Here is a 22,617-nt window from a genome sequence, read left to right as displayed (position 1 = left end):
ACAACACCTGAATGGCAGCAATGTCAAAGCCAGGGAGGTTCTGGTCAGGCCGGCGTACCAGCAGGTCATTAATTATCACACCGAGTTCATGCCATCCCATCATGTATCGTACCATATGGCACGTCAATAGCAAAGAACGGACGCCTGATTTTGTGCAAATGCTTCCATGGGTTTCTTTTTTTGGGGGGGCGCTGATCAGCACCGAAGAAGAATTTACAGTTGACATTCTCATCCACTGAATCGGAATCGGGCGGCCTCCAGACGGCCAAGGCCATCGCGCGGGGCTACATTACGGCGACGATACGAGTTGGTAAAGTCTAGGTATGGTTAGAGGAGGCAATAATAAAACAAAGGTAGAGGGACTAACCTTGGAGGAGAACACGGATCTTGCGGGTCTCTCCTGACTGAACTTTGTCAGAGACATTCTTCAGCAGTCGCTCGGCTTCGCCGTGCTTCATCGTGCCACTTGGCAGCATCTGCAGTGTGGTCTGCAGCCATGCCCCGGTTTCCTGGGGGAGTAGTTCGAACATCGTCATCAGTACTCCCGACGCATCGGCGAAGCAATCACCTGGGAAAGTGAACATCATGCCCGTCAGCACACGCTGTGCCAAGGGCTGGCCTTGCGAGATAATCAGCGCCTTAACGGCCTCGCGAACCTCAGGTGGGGTGACGTAAGGCTGGCCTTCCGGACTGGTGAACTGGGAGACCATAGGCTTGTCAAATGCAAAGCCGAACAGATCCCGGTAGTAATGCAGTGTAGCGATGAGAGGGTCGAGTTGTTGAAGAGTGAGAGCACTGAGTGCGGCGGAGAAGATGGGAATGGCAAGGGATGAAGTTATGTACTTCTTGGGGTAGTATCGAACGGCGTTAGAGGAGAGACGGAAGAAGTCTTCAATCACATCTGGCAGATTTTGAGGGGGGAGGTCGTTCAAGATCCGCAAGAAAGCAATGGCCTGCTGTTCATAGAACTGGAAAACGGCATCGCTGGTGGCCTGGTCGACGTACTCAGCACCGTCGGAGAACTCACGTACGACCGCATCCGTAGCCCAAAGGAAGCAACCCTCGCGCGAGGCCTGGAATCCGTTTGCGATACTCTGGGCCAGAGTCGGCAAAAGAGGGATCATGCTAGTGCGGTAAGAAATGATCATGTATCGCCAGCATCGGCACACCCGCTCAAGAATAGGCGTAGAAGAAGTAAAGTTCATGACAATCGTGGTCATAATGGGTAGAATCTCGCCGCAGTATTTGACGGCTGGGTTTTCTTCCCCCGGTGCAAGAATCGGAGTCACCACTTGCACAAAGATAGTTATCAGCTGTAGATGATCGGCCACGGCTCGCTGGCCTTCTTCAGTCTGCGCATTATTGGCAAGGTTCATAATTCGGGCCATGATCGGGTCGCAGAACATCTTGTATGAATCGTAGATCTTCTCGTGGGGCTGCACGGAAACCACTGCGGCAACACCTTCAGTGACTTCCTCCTGGCTGGTGGGCTTCAGTTTGTCAAGAACCGACTCGAAGAAAGCATGCAGCTGCGCGATATGACCACCAAGCAACTTCTGGCAGTCTGTTCCTAAAAATTTGAAGGCAAGAGCAGAGGCCTGTACAACTTCTTGGGAGGAATGGTGGAAACCAGAAATCACATAGTTGAGCTGGGCTTCCAATGTTTCGGGATGGAGAGCTGTCCATTCAGTGTAGCGTGCCAGCGCCATAATTGCCTGGAACCGCACTTTCTCCTGATCAGGAATCTGAACGATCAGAGGAATCAATTGTCCTAGTATGGTACTTTCTTCGGGGTCGACCATGCGACCCATTGCGCGGAGTCCAAACAGAGGGGCTTCGAGTTCCTGCCAATGAGGAACATGCTCGTTGCTTGCCTGCGACGCATACTTGGCAACCCATTGCTGGATCAGTTGGTAGATTTTAGCAAGACAGTCATTCACACCCACAACGGCACAGCAGTCCTTGAGGACATCGCCCATTGCATGACGGAATTGACGGAATTTTTCTTCTTGCTCACGGTCTCCAGAAAACAGATCCTCAGCCTCGCCGTCTTCTGGACTGGGAAACTCGAGGTGTTTCACCATGATATCCACCAACTGAGCGAAGACGGGTTGGAAGGCGACCCGAGCGTCGGTGTATCGGTCGAGAGTAATATACTGCTTCAGCTCGTACCAGAAGATGAAAGTCAAAGACACTGCATCGCGCTCCCAGTCCCGTGCGCAACATTCGAGAAGCGCCTCAACGAGACCATGGAACTCACCCGGCAGACGTGCAACAAGGACAACCCATGCTTCACCTGCCTCCGCAAACATTCTTGTGATTCCCTTGAAAGCCTCCAAATCTTCAGCCTCGGCAGTTTCGGCAATCTTTGGGCGAAGTGCCATCAATCGCGGATAAAGGGCCTGAATGACGGGCAGCGACTCGTCCACGTCCTTTGTGTCTCGGTAAAGCGTGCAAACGCAGTCGACACCGGCGTCGAAGGATACGTCGTTGTCCAATGCTTTGAAGATGACGTCCATGAGAGGCGACTCAACGACCTTGGCGGCGGGAATTTCACGTAGCCACGAAGTAACGCAGTCGAGGAGACGGGGATTGATCGCGGCAGCAGCTGTTTACGATTAGTTATGAATCCTAAGATGTTAGGAGGATGGATCGGGGTCGTTGGATACGTACGCGACGACTGAGCGTATTGGATCATCAGCTGCATCACCTGCTCCGCATTGTCTTCTAGCAGCTCCTTGGTTCTTTCGAACAATTCATCTTCCTTTTTAGATGTCAGCTTGAACCTTTGTAAACGCCAACACAGAAGCATACACTGAGATTGATTTTGCGACCCTCGGTGACTTCCTCGGGCAAGATCTTCAGGAACTCCAGCACACAATCCCCCGCGCTGCTTCCTAGAGCTGCTCCGACCGTCGCCAGCACATCCTTCCATGTGACCATCTGAATCGCTAAACTGGCCAAGCACACACATAGCTGGGTCTGAATGGGACGCGGGCCCGGCGCAAACGCAACCAACAGGTTTAAAATCGAGTCTCGCAGGGCCAATACTGAGTCCTGAGGGAGTTGGTCGAGATCGAATATAATCTGCGCAATTAGAGACAGCGAAAATAACCAGGTAGGGATACTCCTACTTTTCCTTTCAGAGTAGTTGCAGCGAATAGCTTGGCTTCAACCGGTACATCGGGGGACTGTAATAGAGCATGGGTTGTTGTCCAGGCCTCAATCTGTTGTTTTAAAGATCAGCGAACAAGACCAGTCAGTTCTAAGCAAAAGAATCGTACCGATTTCTGAAACTTTTCAAGGAATTCATGGGCTTGAGTCTTCTCAGTCCTAGACGCATTTGCTTGCATTGTCGCGACGGCCGCCAGGACCGGGGCGAATGCCTGCCCGGCTTCCTTGCTGGCCATGTTGAACTAAACAGATTAATCAAGGCTCAGCAGTGTATCAAAACTGAATCAGCATCTGACTGCGGAAACGGGTTTGAAGAGGGGGAGCAAGTTGATGGTGGGATGGGTCGTCCGTGACGAGATGACCGTATTACGGTTTACGGTAATCAAATCACGGGACAACTGCCAGGCCCGCCAGAGCTTTCTTCGCCTCGTCTCCCGTGTGACAGCTATCACTTTTGACAAAACCTCACATCATGGCAGGCCGCAAGACATTGTTAGCTCCGATTCACTGCATTTTCGGTTTCTTGCAGAAGCGCATCCCTGTTTCAGTCTGGCTGTATGAGCAGCTCGCTTTCCGGATAGAGGGAACGATCCGCGTATGTCTTTCTCAATGGGATCCCGTCTCAGTTGTTATCTAAGTTAACCTGGGCTAGGGCTTCGATGAGTTCATGAATCTGGTCATTGAAAATGCCGTCGAAGTGCGTCTGGCAACTAAGACAGAAGAGGAGAAGCGCAGGCCGCTCGGTACGATGAAATTCAGAATGAGATGAGAATACAGCTAACTGATGCGCAACAGGCCAGATTCTCCTCAAGGGAGACAACGTCTCTTTGATCCAGGCTATGTGAATTTTTGCTATTCCTTTTCTGTTTCAATTTGCACTACAACCTGCGGTCCAAGAATTGACCATCACCAACCACGATCGCATCTACCAACCAATCGTGCTCCACCACAGGTATATCTTCGGCAAGCAACTGATCCTGGAGAGAAAGGGCAACTACCATGGAGTTCAGTCGGGGATACACGGATTGTTTCTGGGACTACATACCGAGGAATGGCATTTTGCCGGTCGATGTTGAGTATCGCGTTAAAAAATGATCATAATACCCTTTGCCATGACCAAGTCGTCGGAACCCACGGTCGAAGGCCATGCCTGGCATGATAATAAGATCCAAACCCTGTGTCAACCCGTTCGGTCGACCTTCGATTTGCGTAGATAGGAGAGATGGGATTTCCCATTTGTCTAGCTGTAGTGACTCAAACTCGGACATGGATCCGAGCGCGAACATGTCCATGATGGATGTTTTGCCATGGGTGTGAATATACGGAATATAGACGTTCTTCCCACGCTGTAGAGCATCCTTAACGATTCCAGTTGTTGAGAGTTCCCCGCTTGGCATAGACAGGTATACGGCGATGCTTTTGGCGTTTTGGTACTCGGGCAGTGACAAGAAATTGGTCGTTGCCGCGCTGGCTAAGACAGATTAGCTATGGACAACGCAAAGACCGTCATTCGAATTGACATTGTTGACTTATTGAGGTTGCAGACAAACTCTGCAGAGTTGAACGCATCCTCTTGCGGAGGTCACGCTTCGCAGCTTGAAAGGCCATTCTGCTATGATAGTTGTAGATGGTTATGAATCACACGGGTAAATACACGCAAAGTATGTCCTCCGCGAAGAAGTAGGTTGATGTTCCAAATTCGGAACCCCAAAAAAAGACGCGAAAAAGAACGGTTCTGCCCGAGTTCGAACTGGGTTTGCAGTAACTCTTCTTCATAAACCATAGTGAAGACCTACCTTAGTGACAAACAGAAATGTTTTATGTCAATTGAGGCTCTTGCACGATAGAGAAGTAAAGAAAGAGAGAGAAACTATTCACAAATCTACATGGGCTTAAACCCGACCGGGGTAGCATGTTGTAGGACACAGGTCTACTCTTTTTGTTTTCAAAAAAACAAAATCACGCCTCTTTGCTATCAGCACACTAGCTTTATATCAGAAATATGATATTACGATCTGTCGAATACTATGGTGACCGCCAAATAAGACTTACCTGCCGACTTGGTAGATTGACCTTCTGTCCCCCCCTCCCCCCCTCTCTCTCTCTCTCTCTTAGCTCGCGAACCCAATACAACACATGGCTTCTCCCATCAGTTTATTCTCTTCATTTGCACCCACAGTACGAGCATTGGGTGAAATGTGAAACCTGCCCTCGAACTTTTCCTACTGAGCATAGCTGCGAGCAGTACATGGATGCGCCTGACCACTGGGCACCGGTCTTAGGGTGAAGGACTTACACTCGTACCTTCTTTTCCCAGGCTGGCGCCAATCAGCACACGAACATGAATCTAAGAATCATTGGGAGCCGACTGTTCCCTGCGAGACGTGCTTGTAATTTTTCCACGCCGAGGAGGTTATCGATTAGCATATGAAAGTTGAAGAACATCACGAGAACTACTGTGTGTAATGCGATCGACGCTTCTTGGCTGAGAACTAGATTCACTAGATACGAGAAGCAAGCCAAAGACAGACCGCATATGCACTCTATTACAAGACCGGTTTTAGTTTCCGGTCTATCACCTATCAGATCTGATCAATTAGCTTTTTTGCTTCACTACAAAAGAGAAAAACATCGCCGCAATGAATAATCTTAAGGGATGATAGGTGCCGACATACCGTTCCCAGTCTTAGTATACCTAACGAATGGGCCCAATATCTAGTGTGCTATAGAAGCAACGTTCTCAGAGTGCGAGGACGATAAGTGTTACTCTTTTTAATGAGTCCTACCCATCGGAAGATATTGCCGGCTTAACATGTGGTCAGATAGTCTCAAGAGTATAGGCTCCCTATCAGATCTTTTCAGAAACGTCAAAGCCGTTGAGCTGTTTTGACTTTCCTAATGTGGTCAAGTCATCGAGGCGTCTCTTTTAGGTATTGATGGCTATATTCATTGAAGAAACAGTGACCTCTCTTCACTTGTGACGAATCTGAACACCGTGATTAAGTATATCGAAGCTATTCTAAAAATCAAAAGGTGCTCACCTCTGGAACTCCTATAATCCTTCTCTGGTAACTTTCTCTAATTTTTGGTACCCTAGATATGCTTACCTCCCGTCAAGATACACTCGTCGTTTCTTTCTCTTTCAGAAAGCTTGCCTTTTCGTTGTTCTATGTTTACCTTCTTCCTTTCCTTTAGGTCCGCGCTTCTCTTTCTTACCTCCTCCGCCTTCTTCTCGTCAGCTGTCGTCCTCTTCTCTAAATGCATTTATCTCCGCCCGGCCATCTGTTTGCACATCAGGCAACGCAAGGTAGCCCTTTGGAGTTATTAGGTCCTTCTCAAATAAATTTTGCACCACCCGGGGAATTGCTTAGATCAGCTGTTACATGATCCAGTCAACATCCACGCGATTCAACAGGCGCCACTAGGATAGGCACAAAGGTCTTTTGTCTATATCTAGACTGATCGAGTTGGTGTCTCTGCTGTACTCTTGTAGATATTGAATTGCAGCTCCGATCACTGATAATTTCGTCCTCAATATCCGGATCATCCTGGCTGTCAGGGATCACAATCTCCTTACGAACGATACCCACGTCTTCGTTCTCCGATCCAATCCCGACTTTTTCCAACGATTTCCAATCTCATCATCTCTAGCTTGGCCTGTAGATCCCCCTTGGTGTCTTCGTCTTCATCCGGCATAAAGCCCTCAGCGCTGTCTTCGACCTCATTCAGCAAAACGTCTTCATTGCTATATTCATCGCCGTGGCTGCGCACATAGATTTCAGAATCAAAGTCGCCAGATCGAGCCATATAATACCACCTCCACTTCACTGGCACAGTACACAAATGAGGTTCAAGCAAGATCAAATATGTCTACAAGCAAAAACTTACAACATCCCACGTCTGAAGCCCGTTCTAGCATCAAGTCGTGAACGTGTCTGCCTCGAAAGAGGTTTGCTCTATGCGTTATACTGGGCAGTATGACTGGCTGACTTTTCATGTCATTGAATATTGTTAACGGGAGATCAGGCTTCCTCAACCTCGATGAAAATCTACTCGTAATAATCACTTCTGGGCGACTCCGCAATAGATAGATGGGCTGAGCTTGGCTTGGTTATCCTCACTTGTAGATTTCTGCGGATCTATGCACTGATCACCCATCACCAAGCTTTTCTGAGCGATCATTATTGAGGCGTAAATACCTTCTTGTTGATGGGTTGCACTCAGATCAGAAATATATGAAATTGAAATATCCAGGACATCATGTTCTTCGGTAGACACAGCAAATGGTTGAGATCAAACCCACATTCCGGGCACAGTAGATCGGCGAATCGGCATTTTTGTGACGTTTGTGGATAACCCAAGAACGTATCACAACGCACGCGCGATATGATGTAGAAGCTTGATCAAGAAAAGCTACGTGCGACCGACAGTTTAAGCAGGTTTGTGGCAAGGTTGTACTTTGAGTCTAATAGTGTCTCCGATTAGGGCAACCATATTGGGTTTTCTGGTGCGGTCCGACTATACTGCTCTTGGTCAGGCGCCAAAATCCAAACTTGGCCGAAGTACTCCGTACGTTAGGGGGAATTTGATGCCTGGGTGTCTCATTTTAAAACAGCAGAAAAAGCAAGATACCTTCAATGCTATTTAATACACATACCGTAGTACTCAAAGTACATCAACTTCTACTGGTGTTACAGGGTTACAAGACATTGAGTCTTTTCATTCTACCCAAGTCCAGGTATCTTCATTTTTCTAGGTGTTTTGCAGGCAGTCTCTTGTGTAGAAAAATGAAGCTTTTCATACTGTGTATTACCGTTTGTTGCAAATCATTTACATTTACATTGGAGATATAAGGGTCTGTATGGGATGAAAAGCTGCAAGTAAAATGTGAAGGATTTACGTTCCACGCGGTTTAGAGAAAAGTGCCAACTCTGGATTCCTCTGGATTTTTCCCGCTCTGCATTGTGAATTTAAACGTGGTATTCACTTCATCGACTTAGGTTCTATGGTCTAGCGGTTTAGGACTCCAGATTTTGACACACCACGCGTACCTTCTGGCAACCCCGGTTCGATCCCGGGTAGGACCTATTTTTGACGGCGAATTTTTAAATCACTCGGGATCGATTCGATCTAGAGTTTAATTCAAATTTTGATACTGTTGTCCTATAGCTTTTATACAATTCGTAGGCACTAGTTTCCGGGAATCCTTCATACTTAAGTATTTATAAAAGAGACGATAGTAGGTTTATCTTTTAAATCGTAATGTTGTAAGAAGGCTCCCTGCAACCTAGGCTGAAATTCGAATCTAGTTTTTAAACAGAGTAAGTTTTAATTGGGGCTTGAGATTTTTTAAATTACTAAAAACTAGCATTTTTACATCTTTCTTTTGTCTAGTTCACCTAGTTAAATGTACAATTCCGAGCGAGGGTCCCTATTTTTTGAAAATATTTTTGGATTTTTAGGGGCCCGCCAGCCTAGATTGTGCCTATAAATTGACTTCACATCAACTTGCCATATTCTTCTCAAAAAGGGATTTTCTTGACATCCAGGTTCTATGGTCTAGCGGTTTAGGACTCCAGATTTTGACACGTCATGTGAAACTTCTGGCAACCCCGGTTCGATCCCGGGTAGGACCTCTCGCGTTTCCTTTTTTTGACCTTGCGAAAGGGGTAGAGTAGCAGCGCTCAACCCCCGGGGAAGTATGTCAGAATGTCCTAGGGTTGTGTGTCCTCACATCTACAACATTATCACTTTGTCTTACTCCTGCTTAAAGTTGTAGAATCATCTTTAGGATTAAAAGACCAAATAGAAAAAAAGGTTCTGTCAAGGTTAACATCACCCCCGGTCCCCTTTCCCATTCCTTGACTTCTTCTCCTTACTCACTCACACCTCCTGAATAAGGGGCTGACAGCAACCGACTTAGCGACGAAACCCCCTTCTGGTTTTAGTGCCATAGTTACTTAGCTACCACGGGCCTCTTACCTACATCATTATATCGAGGATAGCACTTCCTAGGCCCCTTTTTACAACAAGGCTCCGTGTAGTCACTTCCGAGACCGCTGGCTAGCGTGTAGGAGTCGAAGATAATCTTGAAAATCCGAAAAGCACTGGTAATTCCTACGAACGCAATGTACTCCAGTGGTGAACTTGGCCCTCGATAACTCGGAGACCTTCCATAGAAACAACCACAAAAGAAACCGAAAGCGTTGTTTCTAAGCGGAGTCTCGAAGTACTCTTTCAGTGGCTATACCTTAGAATGGTCGAATTTGATACACCTCCTGCGGCACATCGAGTCCTATTAATGGAATCTTCATCTTCTTCTCCCGGGGAACTTTTGGCTCCAAATTCACGGACCAACAGCGACGATCATGGTCGGACCCTCAAATGAGCCTTTCTATATCTACGAATCCACCATCTGCGCCTCTTCATTCCTTTTCAAAAATGCTATATTAGGGTTGTGGAAAAAAATCCGAGGAGCCCACTTTCGGGGGAAAAAAAACCATCCCAGAATCTGGATCTAGAAAAGAAAGACCAATCAAGGTGTGCCAGAAACCCCGGTTCTATCCAGGCAGGACCTTAAATTCTTTTGTGTAAACATATGATGGAGTCTCTTTGGATAGATTTTGTACATCTCCGTGGCCCATGGATTTGAAACCGGCTGGGATGGTATGATTCATCTCCTAATACCTTGACATCGATTTCTTTCGAGGCAGCCTGGATCGAAAAGGTCTCGTTTATTATATCATGAGCACGTCAACCAAATGAATAACAGGAAAGAGAAGAATATTGGCACCATGAGTACATGAGGTTCATGACAGGTAGAACAGCTGTCGAGCTGGACCGTCGATCTACATCGCGGGTACGCCCCTCACTTCTGCCACTCACACGGCCATACAGCCGACAAGGCTCCCCATTTTTCTGGTTTCAATGCAGCGGACCCAGTTCCCACAGGTATCTTACTATATCATGCTGAACACAACTCATATCCTACTCATACCGAACACCTCTGAGTACCTAAATGCTCACCGCAATTTTTGTATTGAGTACTATTTGTGCCCTCATAGACCACGTCCACTTTTAAGCCTACTTCGTCTTGGATATTGATATCACCCCATCATCTCTGTCATTGCAATTTTAATGGACTACTTGATACTTGATATGATGTGAGGCTGAAAGGATCAGTTTACTCAAGTTGAGAGAAGAGGAGATGTCGGGGATGGCTTTTGATTTCTTATTTGCTTATTTTTAAGGAGAAGGAGTGGGCTACAGTGAGGCATTGTGGTCTGGGTTGGATCATACCTAGATGCCTCAGCCATATAACTCCGTATCTAGGTGGTCTTTGGTAGGATGTTCAGCCCTTCCCATTCCAGGACCTTGCTGAACTATGTTGGTCTCCACACCAATCAAGGGCGCCCTTCAAATACTCCCTTTCCGTCAGGTTTTCTTTCGCCAACTAAGATGTTTATGATTTGGAGTCTTTTAGTTACGGCCGCTTTGGCAAATGCGAATGATTTGGTCGGAACATGGACCACCAAATCTCGTGACGTTCTTACTGGTCCAGTATGTGGAACTACTATGCGGAGTGTGCAGTACGCAAATTGCTCGAGACTGACGCGCATAGGGATTCTACGATCCGCTCAACGACAAGCTGCTCGAGCCAAATCTAACGGGCATTTCATACTCATTTGATGATAATGGAAATTATGAGTCGGCATACTATCGCGCAATCTCAAATCGTGAGTTCTCATGGATACATGGACCCTGACGTTGTATTGATATCAAACAGCGGCCGACCCATCATGCCCGGGAGGGATCTTGCAGTGGCAACATGGCGCTTATACTGTGTTCGGGAATGGAACGCTGAAATTGACTCCAATTGCTGTCGACGGTCGTCAGCTATTGTCCGACCCCTGCCGGAAGCAGTCAGGGTACTATACGCGATACAATACTACTGAGAAGTTTAAGGTACGTCTCTTTTGTTTCCCTCTACCGGCCCATTCTGACAGTTCACAGGATTTTTCCGTTTACGTCGACGGATTTAATCGCATTAAACGCCTAGATTTGACGAGGGATGACGGCACCCTCGTCCATCCCATGTTCCTAGCCTACCAGCCACCAAAGATGCTCCCTACCACGACATTGAATCCCACGCCAAAAGGGCACCAGCAAAAGCGAGAACTATCATCAAATTCTAGATTACGGCTGATCGCTAGAGAACAGCTGATCAATCCGGACCGATGGTGGTGGCTGGGTGTTCTAATGACATCTCTTGGAGGGGTAGCTTTCTTCTGCTCATGAACCTTTTGGGCTGGCGTTGAATAGAAGTTTGGGATTCGTTCTTTCAGTAAATGATAAATGAGATTTGAATGCCCTTTGATTGAGGCTATTGTGACACTAAAATACAAAATTGGCAAATGGAAGCTTAAGAGAGCGCGTTCTTCACCTCCGTAGCAACTTCTTTCCGGTCCACTGGCTTGCCATCTAAAGGCCCCCCTACAGCAAAGAGAGCTTTGAGGATGGTTCCCTGGTTGGGCTTCGTATTGGCATTGATCATAGCAGCGATCTCATTGATAACCACTTCCTTGATCTCGGCAATGGGGAGGGTCTTGACCTGACTAGCATATTCTTCCAATACCACAACCTGTGCATCCTCTTTCTCCTTCAGATCTGGACGGTCAGCGGCATCAAACTCGTTTGCTGCATCTCTGGAGGCATTAATGCGTTTCCGGATAAGTGACAAGAGCTGAATGTCTGTCTGGATCGGCGAGGCGGTTTTGGCGGCGTTGTTGGTCTCGGAGATCAAAGCACGAAGTACATTCAGTCTAATGATGAGCTTTCTGAACCCCCAAAACACAAGTGGAAAGAATCTCTACCTTGTGGTGTCTTTGGCTCTCATAGCGGTTTTCAGATCAGTCCGCAAAGCAGCCATCAAGGGTGGCAAGACCGGTCCGGTAGAGTTCCAGCGTACCAGGCGAGCTGGCACGCGCGAAGAAAAGCGCAGAGATTGAAACATTTTAATGGACAAGCTTAAGCAATAAGAAACAAGCTCAATTGACGGATCAATGGGAATGGGAGACAATCAACAATCAGTACCGTGAAGGCGGAAGATCTCAGTTGGTCTGTGCGCTCCCAGGTGTTGACTCTCTCTTTTCGCAAAGACCTTGAATAATCCAATCTCCTCCCAAGACATTCTCTCATCGTCATTCCCCCACATTTCTTCTACCTTCTTTTTTTCGTCCGACCTAGACTGCAGCTTCTTTGTCATTTCTAGCGGGGGATCGTCCCTTTCTCCCTCATCAAAACCGCCGCCATGTCGTATCCAACTCTTCCAACAAATCTCCCCCCGGCGACGCCGCAGAAACCCCTTCCTGGAGCTTACTTTCAGACCCCAGCGCCAGCTACCGCACGGCCTCTTCCTTCAAAGTCGCCATTGCAGACGCAACCGCAGACGCCCATGCCAAAGCTCCCTCCAGCAGCCTCAAAGACCAAGAACCAGACAGTGAGCACCGAGGAACGCGGGGCCCGGACGATCAATAGCAGCCTGCAAAGCGAATCGCGTTATCCAGACCTTGACAGCTATTTGTCTCGTAAGATTTTCCAACTAAGACTGCCCGAAGCAACACTGACAAGAAACAGAGGGTTCCTCGTCTGAGTACAACATCCCGATATCTCAATCATGGGCACCATTCCAAAAAGTCAAGATGTATGATATCCCCGATCAGATTTTCGATCAATACAATCGCGCACAAGTTTCGACCAGCATGGGTCTGTTTGCCGAGTTAAATCACGCGTGGGTCGCGATTGACAACGCATTGTACATTTGGGATTTCACACACCCCAACCCACAATTGGTGGGATTCGAGGAACAGCCTAACAGCATCAATGCTGTCAAGCTGACCAAACCGCGCCCGGGGGTTTTCTTGCCTGCAATCACTCACTTGCTGGTCATTGCGACGACTGCGGACATTATTCTGCTGGGAATGGGCTATGAGAACACGCCTAGCGGAGGTCGACAAGTTTCTCTGTATCACACGGGGATGTCGGTAGCAGTCCGTGGCTTAGATATAAATGTTTTCGCAGCATCAGCATCCACTGGACGCATTTTCTTTGGAGGATCATCTGACACCGATGTGCACGAGGTCACTTACCAACAGGAGGAAAGGTGGTTCCAGGGCCGCTGTGGCAGAGTCAATCACACCAGCTCACGTCTATCGGCATTCAGGCCCTCGATGAGCCTGACAAATCTTGCACAAAGCGCCGCCGAGCACGTAGTGCAGATGGCACTTGACGACAGCCGAAACTTGCTATACACGCTCTCCTCCGCGTCTACAATTCGCGTCTTCCACATGGGACCTGAGGGCACTTTGACACTCGCAATCACTAAACGCGCTCTGGATATCTACTCTAACATCGGGCACATCATCACCTCAAACGAAACCCTCAACCCCAGAGTCAAGATTGTATCCATCAGTCCGGTGCCAGCTACAGAAGCCTCACGATATCATCTAGTTGCAACGACGGCAACAGGCTACCGTATCTATCTCAGCGCCACTGGTTCAAACAGTTGGGCGCCTGCATCGACCAACACCAGCCCCCCCACAAGCATGCAGGCACTGCATGTCAAAACACCGCCCGTTGATATTTCCCCCGGCGTGAGCGGAGTGGCATCTTCCAACTCACTTGTTTCACCTCTTGGCGCGGTTTTACCTTCTGCTGGTCAGATTAACACACTTTCACCTACTCGTCTTGCAGAACGATATTCCCCAGGCTATTTCTTCTGTTTTACCACCAAGGACCCACAACAAAAGATCGATACCCTTTTCATCTCAACTCCCGACTCTGGCCGGGTCGCTCAGTACCAGGAAAGCTCAGTCAGTGGTAAAGCCGCTGAGTCGGCGATCATTGTCGACCTGGGAGGCAAGGCCGAGGACATTGGTCTGGTTTCGGCACCTTCACCGGTGACGAACGAGTTGGCCGTTCAATTCGACCACCCGGCTGCTGAGATCGCGATCTTGACTAATAGTGGAGTTCATATCATTCGTCGGCGTCGTCTCGTGGATATCTTTGCAGCTTTGCTCCGCGGCAGCGGCAATCCTCATGAGGGACTGAGCGGCGAGATCCAAAATTTCCTTAGAGCATATGGACGGAGTGAGATGCTGGCGACTGCTCTGGCGGTGGCTTGTGGCCAGGGTATGGAGATTTCCCCTGACCAAAGACTGACCAGAATTACCGATCCGGACATCCTGGCGGCAGCACGTCAGGCCTTCATCACTCAAGGTGGTCGAGCCCATCTGAATGAAAATGCTATTGCGGATGGCTCAACATCCGCTCTTGACGCAGTGCAGCCCTCTCCTCGACACACGGGTATTGCACTTTACATTTCCCGTCTGTTGCGATCTATCTGGAAGGAAAAGATTGCCAAGGTGGGTAATGGACCTAATGGCGCACAATCCGTTTCTGCGTCCGTGAGTTCCAGTAAATTGCAGACTGTACAGCATGATCTCTTGTCACTGGCGGAGTTCTTCAAGGTGAACAAGACTTTTATCGATGGACTCAACGGTCCCGACGCTCTTGCCCGGGTAAATAGCAAGCAAGAAGAAGTGGCGCTGCAAGCCGAGCACCGCGCATTACACTCACTCGTTCAGTTGGTGTCACACACGATCGAAGGCATCTCATTCATACTTGTTCTATTCGATGAGCGGGTTGATGAGATTGTGGCGGCTTTGCCAGCCGATTCGAAAGCAAGGTTCCTCAGCCTCACCTTTGAGGAGCTCTTTAGCTCCAGCAAGGGACATGACATTGCCAAGGAGCTTGTGAAGGGCATCGTCAACCGCAACATTGCCAAGGGCTCCAACGTTGAGACCGTGGCTGATGCACTTCGACGACGATGTGGCAGTTTCTGCAGCACAGAAGACGTGGTGGTTTTCAAGGCACAAGAGATGCTGAAGCGTGCGACTGAGGCCGGTGCCAATACGGAATTGGGTCGCAACTTGCTCAACGAGAGTCTGCATCTCTTCCAACAGGTGGCCGAGTGCCTACCTATGGATTATCTGGTTTCAGCTGTGGATAATTTTATTGTCAACCAGTTCTTTGCAGGTATGTTGTAGGATTCTGGTTTTTGCTATCTCATGCTAATCAGTTTTTCTTCCTCGTTTTTCTTTGAAGGTGCCATCCAGCTTGCCCTCAACGTTGCTGCTCGTTCTGACAAGTCAAACCTTGCCTATTCCTGGATTATGGATCAGCGTCCCGAACAGGTGCTTATCCCCCTTATTCCCTTTGGATCCCAGCGCGAGCACATGCTCACAACCACCCAGGACCCCCGCAAGGAATACTTTTATTTCCGCAAGCAGTGCTACGATCTCATCTTCAAAGTCGTGCTTGCAGTTGACACACTGGCTGCATCTGATCCCGGTCTCATTGATGGCCAGCTGACGATGATTGCTAAACGCCAGAACGAGGCCTATGGCGTGATCTCCGATTCCACCGATGAGGTGTTCCTGACGAGTTTGTACGACTGGTACCTTGAGCAGGGCTGGAATGATCGGTTGCTGCAGACCCAGTCGCCATTTGTGGTCACCTATCTCCAACGCAAGTCAAACGATGATCTAGGCCACGCTGATCTACTCTGGCGTTTCTATGCCCAGTCCCAACGATTCTTCGAAACTGCCCAGGTTCAGTTCCATCTGGCCAATAGTGCTTTCGTGTTGCCACTGAGTCGTCGTATTGAGTATCTTGGTCAAGCCCGCGCCAACGCTTCGATTTTCACACCGGACGTCGGGCGGCAGTCAAGGCAACGGTTACTGCAAGAGATTTCGAACCTCATTGACGTGGCCAACATTCAGGATGACCTTCTCCAGAGACTCAAGGATGACGAGCGCATTCTCCCCGAGCGGAAACCCGAGATTCTGCGTGAGGTCGATGGACCAGTGATGGATATCAGTACAGTAAGTCCTAGGATTTTCCCACTACGAATCTGTATTATTTATACGATACTAACCTTGTTCTAGCTATTCAACAAATACGCCGACTCCGCTAGTTACCATGACATCTGTCTCCAAATCTTCTATCAAGCCGACCATCGCAATGCGGCCGACATCAAGTCAACTTGGCAACACCTGATCCAAGGAGTCCATGACGCCACCGTTCAACGCGGCTCACCGCAACCTTACGAAGCGGTGATCGACAAAGTCCGCAGCCTCGGCAGTCGCCTGCGGATGTCCGAAACCGTTTTCCCCATTCGTGAGCTTGTCCCCATGCTGGAGCGGTATGCATTAGAGTTCCAGCGGAACGTCGGCCCAGCAACCTGGGTGGTAGATTTGTTTATCGATCTTGGCGTGGCGCACGAATCTTTGTACGCAGTACTGGAGACGATGTACTACACCGACGAGGCGCCCTTCCACGGGTCAAACCGGCGTTTTATTGCACACGACCTGCTGTACCTGCTGAGTGGATGGTTCCATGAGACCGTGCGCCTGGGCGGCATGGTTTTTGGCTCGGATATCGTTGCCGAGCGTGTTTCTGAGATGCTGCTGATCCTGCAACAGAGCGGTGTCATCAGTGGGGAGCAGTTGGAGATTGCTCATGACTTGCGGTCACGGATCGATGACATTCTTCGATGATATGGCGTCGAGGAGGTGATGTGGGGGACTGGCCATGTAGTGGTACAGATCTGCGTGGGGACTCCTGAGATTTACTTGACATTTGGTCTTGTCTTCGGGATCGGTACTTTTATTTTTTTTTTTTAAAAATCTGGGATTTCATGTTTGTAACTCTAGGCGTGGGGTGGTAATGAAAACGAATTCACAGTCAAATTTCTGCAGATACAGGGAACATAGCCCTGATTTCCATTGCAATTGATCTCTTTCAATCCAAATTTCAATCCAAAGCTCCAGAATTATGATATGATCTATAAGCTGACCCGAAACACCGACATGATCCCATCACATTATGCAGTCTATTCAAACTCATCCTCATCCCCGTCTCCATCCTCATACACCGGAATGGGCTTTTCACCCAGAGCGATCAAGCGGAAGATGTGACGAGTCTTTGCACAATAATCATCATCCAAGTAATCCACAATCGCAGAGTCTAAGATTCGTTAGCAAGGTCCTCAGTTCGGAAAGAAACCCTCCCCCCCCCCCCCCCCCCCCCCCCCCAAAAAAAAGCCAAAAAAAAGCCAAAAAAAAAACCACTCACGAATCGTCGACCGATTATCAAACATCACAATCGTTTTCGGTTGCCAGCGAACTCGAACCTGGAAATCATGACCGGTGACCAGATGATTCATCAGGAAATCCATCACCCATTTCGTCTCTGAATCCTTGAGACCATCAATCCTCGTAATAAACTCGCCATTCAAAAACATACACTTCTCTCCGGTCACGGGATGCACCCGGATCAGCGGATGAACCGTATCAACGGGATCCTTTCTAACCAAGCCACCCGTCATGCGGGCATGACCAATCATTTTAGCCGAAGAATGTGTCACTTTCAATCCATCCAAAAAGGCCGTGACAGCAGGCGAGAGCCGTTTGTAGGCCAGATCGGTAGCGGCGAAGACGGTATCCCCGCCGACTTCGGGGCCCTGGAGGAGACCGAGCATGACATAACCGGGAGGCTGAATTTCATAACTGACATCCTGGTGCCAGAGGGTGGTCGTTGTGCGCTGCTGCAGGAAGCGGGCGATTTCATCTCTGTTTCCGTCTCGGTGAATGATATGAAACGCGGGATGATCGGTCATTGAGCCCGAGACGGGTTGGTAATTTGGTTTACCAAAATGGCGCATGAATGTTTCCTGGGCATCTGGGCCTGCATCAATAAGATCCTGGTCTGGGAAAGCGACAACCTTGCGCTCTGTAATGAGGAGAGCGAGTTCATCTCTTCCTGCGGCGGATAGCTCTGAAAGCTGGACATTCTCGACGATTGATCCTAAGCTGGGCTGGATGTGGGAGACTTTGGCGGTTGGAGGTAGGAGGTTGGGTTTTGATTTGTTGCGGACACGCAGGGCTGGGTCTTCATATTCAAAGGGTTGAAGCGGTTCGAACCAGATTGGGTCCCATGAGGGGAGGTATTGGGGATAATTGGTGGAGATTTTCGATTGCTTGTCGACATCGACATACGGGATGTTAATGTCGTAACTGATTGGTTCTTGCGTTTTTGGCTGTTTGGGTCGACGGGGGGCTGACGAAGGCATTGTCGATAGATGAGGATCGAAAGTATATATAGATGGATAAGAGAGGAACGGAGAAGTGGGATTGAGGTTCTTTTTATATAAAACATGTAGTTCTGTACTCTGTATACTCCCTTTATATGCACAAGATCAAACTAAAACCACTAGTCACTTCCCTTCATCTCCGAGTGGAAAGATGCGAACAGCGGTCAGAGATGAAAGAGAGAAGTAAGAAATTTTTTTTTTAAAAAAAAAATTCGAAAAATTTGAAGAAACCCATCAAACCCATGTCAATCCCTTGCAAATCTCCGCTTCACTACCGTCCACATTTTTTTTTTCTTTTCCAAAGCTTCAAGATCTTACACCGCTACGGTGGAATGGGAATACTACGAAGATAAGGCATAATGCAGGCCGACTGGCAATTGCATTATCTACCGTGATCTATGCGGAGACATTGATTCGGTCCACATGCTTCTCGGTTTACGAACTATTTAGGAAACTCTATGGAGAAACGGGAACTGTTCTACGGAGTAACAAGCAGAAAAAAAAAAAAGAGGAAGAAACTATGAAGGAACAGAAGAGAAAAGAAAGGAAGAACACCCTGAGCTAATTAGGGCCCGATCCTGCGGTCAACTTCCCGGAGATATGCCCCTGTTGTCTCTGATCTTGACCTATCAAACCGGGTCTAGGAAGTTCCCTGTCGAGTCAATGCACCGGGGTGTCATTTCAGGCTTGAGATTTAACATCCAAGGTCCTTTATTTTACAATTGTATTCCATAGAACTGATTCATCTCCCCGAGTCCAGTCAGGCCACCTTATAATTGACAAGCGGTGAGATTGAGAGGGTTAGATGTGTACGGAGTATGTTGACCTGCCCTAGACAAGGTATAAGACTAAAACTTAAGATCCCACTAATCAGAAAAGCAAAGATACGTGAATCTCGGGGACTCTGGGATATAGGACTCCGTACGGGAGTATGTTGTACTTCCAGATTATTCCTTGGTCACCTGATGACCCCGACATCATCATATCTACTCCGTACACCATCTACACATCGATACACCCAACACACACTGTCTTATCACTTGACTTCACATTGCATATGATCCAGCACATCTCAACATGTCCATCTGCACCCGTAAACGGGATTTGGTCTATCTTCTCTTTTTTGTCATCCATGTCCCGATCATTCTCTGTATGGTTCTCTATCTTCACGGCGTTGAACCAGGACTGACACGGACACAGTAATCGACACAGTCCCCCTTCTACCACCCATTCTCCAAACAAACCTCTCTCACCAGTTACGCGAATTCTACATAACAACCTACCGCGATAAATTCTTCGAAGATCCCCCAATATGGTTCACCGTCTTCATCTGGATGGAGCTGCTGTACCACCTCCCACTTTCCATATGGGCAACTCGGGGTTTGCTTGAAGGTAATTTCCCCTCAAATTTTTTTAAATTTTTTTTTTCAAGCTTGTGCTCGTACATCACACAGGTTATTCTGTATGTTTCCTGTATCCTGGTCTATCCTATATCACATCTAATCTACATATCTATCTCAAATGCAATATCTGGGGATCCGACTACATCCCTCCGGCCCCTTTTGATCCGAATCGGGAATCACATCAGGACCCAAAAAATTGATTGCCACGAGCACCCAACTTACACGATTTCTACTTCATCTAGGCCACCCCCTCGTCCCTGTGCACCTTCTCGTCTTCGGCATCCAGGCCTTCATCACCACCCTGACATCTCTGGTGGTGATGTGGAGTTGGACTGACCGCTCGGCCGCGGAGAAGCAGCAGCTTACCATGCTGTATGCTCCCTATCTGGCGTTAGGTATGTGCCGTCCCAAGATGTACGATAATAACATCGCAATTGGCTACTCACACAAGATAGGCGGGTTCATGGCTCTAGACATGGTATTCCGTCTACGCGACAAACTAATGCCGAAAAGCAAGCGGGAGTAAATCTCACACCTACATGTATACACCTGTCCAGACCCACGGACTGTGCAGAATTGAAACCAAATCTAGTATAATGCAGCCAGCGTTATAATCGTACACATCGTTACGTGCTTTGATCAAATCTCGCTAATCCAAGTTCCCATCCCGACCAAAACGCCCTTGAATGTAAATGCAGAAAGCGCAATAGATCAAATCAAAAATCCGATCGCCCCTTCCAAGTCTCCATGTGCCATGTCCAAAGCGCGGACGGCTTCATCGCGTGAGAATCCCAGCTCTGTAATCCTGGCAATGGAGTCTTGCGGCCACCGCGAAGTGGGCGCAGGCCGGATATTGATTCTGGGCTGTGACCCGGACGCAGATGAAATCTTGGGAGTGGCATTGGCATTGGGATTGTTTTCCGCTTTATGCGTGACCGCGCCGGTGCGGGCACCCACTTCGGCACCGTCGGCGCCCTTGACCGTAGGCTCGGCTTCGAATTCCTCGGTCAAGTGCTTGGGGATATCGCCCTCACCGAGGAAGGGGACAGCCTGGTCCTGAATGACGAGTGCACCGCGCCGGAGATCGATGCAGGCCTGGTGGCGGCGCAGCATGTCCAATCCCAGAAGCAGGTCGATCTGCTTGCCTTCCATTACGGTAAAGGAGCAGGGCAGGAACATCTCGCCGATCTTGATCTGGGCGGAGTGCACCCGGCCCAGGATCGGGGCGGTCCCGACGCCCTTGGCGATACCGCCGTAGCGACGATCTACCAGACGCATTATGTTACACGATGTTGCACATTCGGGTGACATAATGGTCACTTGAGCACCGGAGTCGACAAAGGCGTTAAGGCGGTGACCGTTCACTTCGACGGGGATGTAGAGCATTGTCACGCGACCGAAGGCTAGAGAAACAGATTGTGGTTAGCTTTTGATTCATTTTCCAGCAGCCTAGCAGGCTGTTCGAGGACGTAGAGCAGACACTCAGGATGATGCTCCATGGCATTATGTAGATTTTCCGTAACAGCATTCTGGCGAATAATCTCCTCGATTTCCTTCTGGTTATCGTGGTTAAACGGATCGGCATTCAGCATCGCAATGCGAGCTTCCTTTTCCGCCTCTCGCTGCGCCTCACCCTGTTGCTGCCTAAGCAGGACCTCACGGAAGCGCTGAGCATCATCCGCAGCTTCAGACAGTTCCGGGTTCTGCCTGCGCACGGCCTCGCGGACGCGGGGATCACCCAAAATATGTAAACGAATAGTTTCGGGGTCCGGCATGCCGGGGCGGGGTTGAATATTCTGCCTGGGTGCGACGGAGCTGGAAGCGATGGGGCGAGTGGCTTGGGGTTGGGGAGCTCGGAGGGTGACGTGCACACCGAGCATATCGCCCTCAGTGATGCCGGCTTGGTCTAGGGTTAGGGTAGGGTTCTGGAGGAGCTGGTTGTTGTAGACAAGCTGTTGGGCTTCGGGTGGGATAGTAGTTTCACTTTCGACAATGGCTTTGAGGAGCTCGATTGACATATCGCCGCCCACTTCTAGGTTGATGATGTCCGAGTCCGCCTGCTCTGGGTGGATGACGTTAACGGTGATACGCATTCTGGCGGCAAGGATGTCGAATAGGAAGAGGGGGGTATAGAGGTTAAATAATCGAGAAAAATAGAGACACAAGATGGGAGAATCCGAAGTAGAAACCGGGAGAGAAAGGAAAGATTAATAAAGCGGGAAGGGAACACCTGACTCTTCAAGCTCTCTCTTTCTCCAAGGTTCTCCCTTACATCCACTCTATTTCTGTCACTGTTCGAATCAGAAATGGGATAGACTTTTATCTCGACTCTAGTTCTGCAGCTAACACCGTCTCGTACATCCATGACCTTCTTCCACCTATTGCATATGCGTCATGAGCCCCGCGATGAGCCGTTTAGCTCATCCCCCAACTGCCCCCCCCCAACAGGCTAACGAATGGTCCTTATCCGTGTCACCGCCAGGAAACCTTTGGAAGTTGTTGGATATAGTAATTGCGCCTTGAATTTGCATTCTCTATTCTTTACTCTACGGTCACGACCGAACTCCCACAAACCCCCGGGGTTTAGTTCCCAGCAATGGCCTCAATCGTACCTTTGTCAATCTACTCCAGCGGGGCTACCTAGTCCGCACTGCCTGGGAGCCCTGAGGCTGGACCGGCTATTTCAAAAGCACGTCGCTTCGTGTCTGTTGTCCTACCAGACTAGCCCCAACCCCGACTCCCAGGCTATCCGAGGGTGTCGCAGCTGTCGCGATTCATCGTTCAGACCCCCGCACTAGTCGATACATGCAGGGAACTTTAGCCACG

The 22,617-nt window shown here is 48.9% G+C and overlaps 9 protein-coding genes and 2 non-coding genes across 11 annotated transcripts; 6 read left to right on the top strand and 5 right to left on the bottom strand.

Moving 5' to 3' along the window:
* Positions 1-228: 228 nt before the first annotated feature.
* Positions 229-3,410, bottom strand: Pdw03_8962 (MRNA transport regulator (Mtr10), putative; the record flags this gene model as incomplete). Its single annotated transcript, XM_014681578.1, has 6 exons — positions 229-317; positions 368-2,608; positions 2,674-2,764; positions 2,815-3,087; positions 3,135-3,227; positions 3,285-3,410. 6 exons carry the CDS (start codon positions 3,408-3,410, stop codon positions 229-231), a joined length of 2,913 nt encoding a protein of 970 aa, XP_014537064.1.
* A 236-nt stretch (positions 3,411-3,646) lies between these two features.
* Pdw03_8961 (Small nuclear ribonucleoprotein SmE, putative) lies at positions 3,647-4,019 on the top strand (the record flags this gene model as incomplete). The annotated part of the gene is made up of 3 exons (XM_014681577.1): positions 3,647-3,769; positions 3,827-3,917; positions 3,970-4,019. 3 exons carry the CDS (start codon positions 3,647-3,649, stop codon positions 4,017-4,019), a joined length of 264 nt encoding a protein of 87 aa, XP_014537063.1.
* Positions 4,020-4,052: 33 nt separating this feature from the next.
* Pdw03_8960 (5-formyltetrahydrofolate cyclo-ligase) lies at positions 4,053-4,782 on the bottom strand (the record flags this gene model as incomplete). Its single annotated transcript, XM_066102110.1, has 3 exons — positions 4,053-4,168; positions 4,220-4,645; positions 4,695-4,782. The coding sequence occupies 3 exons, from the start codon at positions 4,780-4,782 to the stop codon at positions 4,053-4,055; spliced, it is 630 nt and encodes a 209-aa protein (XP_065957193.1).
* Positions 4,783-8,173: 3,391 nt separating this feature from the next.
* Pdw03_tRNA107 lies at positions 8,174-8,261 on the top strand. Its single transcript has one exon. It is a non-coding gene; the product is annotated as a tRNA-Gln (tRNA).
* Positions 8,262-8,722: 461 nt separating this feature from the next.
* Pdw03_tRNA108 lies at positions 8,723-8,810 on the top strand. Its single transcript has one exon. It is a non-coding gene; the product is annotated as a tRNA-Gln (tRNA).
* Positions 8,811-10,632: 1,822 nt separating this feature from the next.
* Pdw03_8959 (Protein rot1) lies at positions 10,633-11,472 on the top strand (the record flags this gene model as incomplete). Its single annotated transcript, XM_014681575.1, has 4 exons — positions 10,633-10,734; positions 10,796-10,910; positions 10,961-11,139; positions 11,188-11,472. 4 exons carry the CDS (start codon positions 10,633-10,635, stop codon positions 11,470-11,472), a joined length of 681 nt encoding a protein of 226 aa, XP_014537061.1.
* Positions 11,473-11,596: 124 nt separating this feature from the next.
* Pdw03_8958 (Aspartyl/glutamyl-tRNA amidotransferase subunit B-related) lies at positions 11,597-12,187 on the bottom strand (the record flags this gene model as incomplete). Its single annotated transcript, XM_014681574.2, has 2 exons — positions 11,597-11,996; positions 12,048-12,187. The coding sequence occupies 2 exons, from the start codon at positions 12,185-12,187 to the stop codon at positions 11,597-11,599; spliced, it is 540 nt and encodes a 179-aa protein (XP_014537060.2).
* A 297-nt stretch (positions 12,188-12,484) lies between these two features.
* Pdw03_8957 (Non-repetitive nucleoporin, putative) lies at positions 12,485-16,793 on the top strand (the record flags this gene model as incomplete). The annotated part of the gene is made up of 5 exons (XM_066102109.1): positions 12,485-12,761; positions 12,811-15,270; positions 15,340-15,428; positions 15,489-16,118; positions 16,182-16,793. The coding sequence occupies 5 exons, from the start codon at positions 12,485-12,487 to the stop codon at positions 16,791-16,793; spliced, it is 4,068 nt and encodes a 1,355-aa protein (XP_065957192.1).
* A 335-nt stretch (positions 16,794-17,128) lies between these two features.
* Positions 17,129-18,367, bottom strand: Pdw03_8956 (Alpha-ketoglutarate-dependent taurine dioxygenase; the record flags this gene model as incomplete). The annotated part of the gene is made up of 2 exons (XM_066102108.1): positions 17,129-17,262; positions 17,371-18,367. The coding sequence occupies 2 exons, from the start codon at positions 18,365-18,367 to the stop codon at positions 17,129-17,131; spliced, it is 1,131 nt and encodes a 376-aa protein (XP_065957191.1).
* Positions 18,368-19,465: 1,098 nt separating this feature from the next.
* Pdw03_8955 (Integral membrane protein, putative) lies at positions 19,466-20,317 on the top strand (the record flags this gene model as incomplete). The annotated part of the gene is made up of 4 exons (XM_066102107.1): positions 19,466-19,538; positions 19,589-19,780; positions 20,034-20,186; positions 20,247-20,317. 4 exons carry the CDS (start codon positions 19,466-19,468, stop codon positions 20,315-20,317), a joined length of 489 nt encoding a protein of 162 aa, XP_065957190.1.
* Positions 20,318-20,502: 185 nt separating this feature from the next.
* On the bottom strand, positions 20,503-21,884 carry Pdw03_8954 (DNA damage-inducible protein 1; the record flags this gene model as incomplete). The annotated part of the gene is made up of 2 exons (XM_014681571.1): positions 20,503-21,194; positions 21,272-21,884. The coding sequence occupies 2 exons, from the start codon at positions 21,882-21,884 to the stop codon at positions 20,503-20,505; spliced, it is 1,305 nt and encodes a 434-aa protein (XP_014537057.1).
* Positions 21,885-22,617: the final 733 nt, after the last annotated feature.

The sequence above is a fragment of the Penicillium digitatum genome, chromosome 3 (assembly GCF_016767815.1).
Source record: "Penicillium digitatum chromosome 3, complete sequence".
Taxonomy (NCBI): Eukaryota; Fungi; Ascomycota; class Eurotiomycetes; order Eurotiales; family Aspergillaceae; genus Penicillium; species Penicillium digitatum.
The sequence above is the reverse complement of the archived record's forward strand: the minus strand, read 5'-3'. Positions and strand labels throughout refer to the sequence as shown.